At 43.2% G+C, this 5415-nt stretch overlaps 1 protein-coding gene and 1 long non-coding RNA gene across 2 annotated transcripts in view; one reads left to right on the plus strand and one right to left on the minus strand.

The window, feature by feature from the left end:
* The first annotated feature begins 6 nt into the window (after positions 1–6).
* LOC108447091 lies at positions 7–1000 on the plus strand. Its single transcript, XR_001862488.1, has 2 exons — positions 7–266; positions 362–1000. It is a non-coding gene; the product is annotated as an uncharacterized LOC108447091 (long non-coding RNA).
* A 367-nt stretch (positions 1001–1367) lies between these two features.
* TNFAIP6 (TNF alpha induced protein 6) overlaps positions 1368–5415 on the minus strand; it is a 12220-nt gene continuing 8172 nt past the window's right edge. Inside the window, exons 4-6 of the mRNA XM_008634987.2 lie at positions 4193–4421; positions 2928–2968; positions 1368–2442 (exon numbers count right to left, since the gene is read on the minus strand). Of these exons, the coding sequence (XP_008633209.2) occupies positions 2279–2442; positions 2928–2968; positions 4193–4421 (434 nt within the window). The 3' untranslated portion in view covers positions 1368–2278. The remainder of the gene's footprint in view (positions 2443–2927; positions 2969–4192; positions 4422–5415) is intronic.

Genomic DNA, 5415 nt, shown 5'->3' on the forward strand with positions numbered 1-5415 from the left:
AATAGCGGGGAAAGAGACCCCCGGGATCATCCATCTCCGGCTCCTGGTCCTGCACAGACAACAGTGTCACCCTGTGCGTCCCTCAGAGCGTTGTCCGAACGCTCCTGGAGCTCTGGCAGCCTTGGAGCCGTGGCCGTTCCATGGTGAGCCTAGTCAGTGCCAGACCACCCTCTGCTGGAAGAAACTTTCCCTAATTTCCAACTAAACGTGCTCTGACACAGCTGCAGCCGTTCCCTGGGTCCTGTCCCTGGTCACAGCGAGCAGAGGTGGGAGCTGCCCCTCGGGAGGAAGCTGCAGGTCAGCTCACGTGAGGTCAAATCCCTAATTAATGACTGGGAATTAACCTTAAGCTGCGCTCCAGCTCCACAGGAACGTGCCGGCACAGCCCGGAATTCCCTGAACCCCCGTAGGGGATGTCCCGGCTGGCGCGATGGAGGTGACGGCTGCGGGCTACAGCGGTGAAATAGGAAATTGCGGCCCTGGCAGCGAATCCAAAGTGTGCGGAAAACCCTGGATGTCCGGGATGGAGCCAGGCCGGAGCATCACGTCCATGGCTGAGTCTGTCACCGGCGGGGCTTCCCTGTGCCGCTGGAGGTGCCCAGCGGGCGTGGGTATCCTGGGAAGGCTCTCTTCCCAAAATAGTACCCATGGGGATTCCTGGCAGGTATCCCTGGTTCTCATCCATACCAATCCAAGACCTGTTGCTTCTCAGTTAAAGAAAGAACAACAACAAAAACCAAAAAATCTTCCTCGCCCCGAGGTTATAAATAAAATATTAACATCTCTCCTCGTGCTTTTCCTTATTCTCTTCCCTGTGAACAAGCACTGTTGTTGATCTTGGAAAATGGGAATGCCATTGTACAACAGGCATTGTGGACACAAGGTGGCAGGATTAAAAAGCACATTTTAGATACGGTTACAACCCATAAATGTAGTGAAATGTAATGAAAACTTGTTTCGTGGTGCTCATGTGGAGCATGAATAAAGTGTTGGAAATAACCGGGAGAGGAGCTGCAATGTTTTTTTCTAGTACAGCCAGAAAACAGGATTATATTCCCAGTGAAATTACAATAAAAGCTCAGAAATTAAATAAATTTAAACAATCGAGAACTAGAAGAAATGAAGCAAAGATGGGGCTGGTTAGCTTAAGATCTTTCTTGTGTGAAATGCTTTTTGAGGAGTTCACAAACACTCCAAATGAAATGTGATTCACATGAAAATTCTTAGTGGGCATTAGATTTCAGCAGATCTGAAATCAAGAAAACACTCCGAAACAAACATAAAACTTATTTACTCATTTAAATAACTAAAATGCCTCAAAGTCTGGAACGTTGGCAAGAAACAAAAATAATTCGCTGCAAACTTGGTGTGATTAAAACAGAGGTAGCTTTAATGCTGCTTCAGTTAAAAACATATGGAGAAGGACTTAAGTTCAGCAATTTAAACTAGAACAGTCTTAAACCCGTGTAAACAACGTGCAACACCTCGACAGTGTCTTCTGAACGTGCTGGTGCTCGCTGAGAAGTTTCTCCTGATGCTTCATCTCACCAGTTTTATTCTCATTATGAAGCCATCCGTTTAATTCTTTACTAAGTGGACTCAGAGAAGTGAAAGGACTTCAACAACTCTTCTCCGAATGAGGAAACCCTGACAGAATCCATCGGCCAGTTTCTGATTGATCTGGCAATAAAACTAAAGTGTGGATCCAATTGATCCCATGCTCTTCGTGCTGCTTCCCAGTCTTCACGTGGGTGGCTCCCAGGCCATCCACAAGATGAATTTATGTGTCTTAAAAATCAGCTGACTCTAAAGACCCTTAGAGTTCAAGAAAATCAGTTAATTAAAAAAAAATAATAATAATGTGTAGAGAACAGGAAAAAAGGCAACTGCCTAAAAAATAAATATGTGGAACTCAAGGGAAATAAGGAGAGAAGAGCCTGTTAAGTTTAAAAACAATTGGAACAGTCACACAAAAAGTTTGTTCAAGTGGTGCAAGAAATGAGGAGAAGGAGCAGTTTATATAGAAAAATAATTTTTTTAAGTCTTTGGTAGCAATGAATTCTTCAGATTTTTACAGTACTGGTATTCTAAAAATAGTTTCCTATTATTCATGTAAGCACGTTTTATAATTTATTCCCTAGTGTAGTTTATTAACAAAACTTATTGAAAAGCCGAAGAGAAAAATTCAGAAAGAGATGAAAAAAAAAGTCTCATCTGAAGACACAAATATCTGAATTGGGTTCACTCTAGAACATGTTTCTGTGTCTGGCTACTCTGCTCACATAATACCAAATTTTCCAGATAAGAAGTTTGTTTTTCCTTGGGACGTTGCATTCTTGCCATCCCCTGCCTTGGAAGGCGTGTCCACGGTGGTGTACCTGATCTGGAAGCCACCAGCAGTCACCGAGGCATCCGTCAGGAACTTCAGGGTCATGACATTGCCTGGGTCGAGGGAAGCACAAACAGAGGTTATGGGTGGGGGGGGGCATAAAAACGTGGTATTTCAGGTAGGTTTTTTGGGGTTTAAGGTTTTTTCAGGTATATTTTTTGGCTCTTTCTTGCTGAGCTGCTGAGATCTTTCCAGCAATCCACTGGGTCTCTCTGCTTCTGAGCTGGGAGGATTGTAGATCCATCAGCTCCATGGAAAACCAGGCAGATGTTCTTCAGTTGTCTCAGTTTGGAGAAAGTTCTGCTTTAATGTCCCTTCCAGCCCCTTCCATTGTTCTGTGAATCCATGATTCCATGAATTCAATTCTTCTGTTCTCCTTCTGACAGCAACATGAGTTTCCACACAGATTATCCCTAGACTATCCCAGGGAACACAATCTAATCCCAGGGAACAATGCCCTCTAATTAGGCTGATTTACATTTATTTAGAAGTAATTAATTGCCTGCTTGATTTTCCACAAAGAGTGCAAATAAATTACCTGTGCTAATGATGTCATCTGGCAACTCATCTCCACAAAACCTGGAAAAACATGGAAATGGTGATGATTAAAGGACACAGGAACTCTGGCACAGCCCTGCTCCATGGGGACCTGCACTGCTGGGGCTCAAGGGGATAAACTGGCTTTAGGTCTTCAGTGTTTGGAATTCTATGTTAAAATGATTGCCTAAAGAAATTTTCGTCATCGTCCCATGGTAAGATTTAGGGGAGGAACCAGTTTTCAATATCTGCAGGAAGTAAATGATGCAAAACAAGAAAAAGAGCAATTCCACAAGGGCTGAAGGAAGAGTGACCCAAGGCTAAGAAAGGAAAAACATTGCAAAAAAAAAGTCCATTTAAATTATCTGTAAAAGCAAAACAAACGGACTGTATCCTTGCTTTGCTGCACATGATTCACAGAGAGGATGTGAAAAGTGGCAGCAATTGGGTTTTTATCACTTTTTCTGCTTTAATTTCTGTTCTGGAGAATACAGACACTTCATGCCAAAATATGACTGATAAAAAGTAAGTAAAACTGTAACACTGAAGAAAAGAAAGTGAGAATTAAGCAAAGAAGGAACTAAATCTAATAAGAGAGACAAAATATAACCCTTGTTCTGGAATTGTTAGAAAATAACCGTAGCAGACAATAACTTCAATTAAATATATTTTTGTTAATAGTTTAACACCTCCTTTCAATTAAAGCAAACACAAAATACTGTTTGAGATTGCCTGGGGTTCTTCCTGGAGAAATAAGATAAGCAGATAAATAAAAAGTCTTGCAGTTTTCTTTCATCTAATTTAACAAAGCAGAAAAAGGCAAAGCTCAATTCCCTGAAACTCTGAACAGGTCTGTGTTAATGACATTAAAGCAAATTACCAGGAAAGATAAATCAGGGAATATTGCTACAGGAATTGGGGGCACCTCAGCAGTGTTAATTGGATAAGGTTCTTCTGAGGGGGAAAATCAAGGGAAATAAGGAGAGGAGAGCCTGATAAATTTAAAAATAATTGGGACAGTCACACAAAACATTTGTTCAAATGGTGCAAGAAATGAGGAGAAGGAACAGTTTATATAGAAAAATAATTTTTATAAGTCTTTGGTAGCAATGAATTCTTCAGATTTTTACAGTACTCAAAAAAGAGTTTTCTATTATTCATGTAAGTATATTTTATAATTTATCATTTATAAACAGTGTTCTTCTGAAGGGGGGGGGGATGACAAATTAAACATTCATTTGCATTTTAAAGCTGGCTTGGCTTTACCTGCCCACAAATCCATTGATGTCATCGTAGCTGTCATAGATTTCCAGGAAATCAGCCAGACAGGCAGTGTCATCCTCCACATCAAACTCCAGGAACTGCAGGTGGATCCTCTGGCCGTACTTGACTCGGATGTGCCAGTAGCAAATCTGATCATTTTCATACTCGTTTGGGTAGCCTGGGGACTTGAAAACATGTTTGGAATCCGTGAAGACTCCACCACACTCTTTTCCTTAGAGAGAAATAAAACCAGCAGAGTTTAAGAATTAATTCTGGCTGTGGTTTGAATCTTCAGGCACTTTGACCCGGAGATCTGTAGGAAATAACACAGGAACATCCAGAGTGATAAAGCTTCTCGTGCATTCACTTGGTAAATGGCAGTCATTCCTAGCTTTGGGAAGAAGATATTTTGGAAGCAAGAGGCATGATCCAAAACTCACTGAATTCAGAGGAAAAGCTTTCATTGACTTCAGTGGATTTGGGGCCAAAGCTGTGTGTTTTATGTAAAAGGCACTTGGGATTTCTGGCTCTGCTTTACAGCTGTACTTGCAAGTCACACAGACACTCAGGTTCATCCTTTCTTCTTCAAAAGCCTCTTGTAAGTGTGTCCTCTACAAAAACAGGCTTGTGATCACACACCTGGTGTTGTACTCCTGTTGTTCCTGCTGCTCTTTACTCCCTTTGGGATAAAAACACTTCTGGTTTGATTCAGTGGCCATCTGGACTTTGCCAGCTCCCTGACAGCGGGGCTGACCAAACTGGGGACCTCATCCTGCCTGAATTTAGGATTTGTCGCAGTTCAGAGCTGGGGAGAGGGAGGGGCTGTGTCAGGGCATTGAGGGCACAGGAATTAGGAGCACTAAGACGGATTAAGCCCTGAGTTTGTACATTGTCCATGAGCCCAGAACTTTCCAGCTCAGCTCACACTCCAGTACCTGGAGAGCTGGGTCCAGCTCAGGGGCTGGCACACAAGAAACACGTGGATCAAGTCCAGAGAAGGCCACTAAGTTGGTTGCAGGGCTGGAGCCCCTCTGCTGTGGAGCCAGGCTGGGAGAGCTGGGAATGTTCACCTGGAGAAGAGAAGGCTCCAGGGAGAGCTCAGAGCCCCTTGCAGGGCCTAAAGGGGCTCCAGGAGAGCTGGAGAGGGACTGGGGACAAGGGATGGAGGGACAGGACACAGGGAATGGCTTCCCAGTGCCAGAGGGCAGGGATGGATGGGATATTGG

Source organism: Corvus brachyrhynchos, unplaced genomic scaffold (assembly GCF_000691975.1).
Source record: "Corvus brachyrhynchos isolate BGI_N302 unplaced genomic scaffold, ASM69197v1 scaffold45, whole genome shotgun sequence".
NCBI classification, from domain to species: domain Eukaryota; kingdom Metazoa; phylum Chordata; class Aves; order Passeriformes; family Corvidae; genus Corvus; species Corvus brachyrhynchos.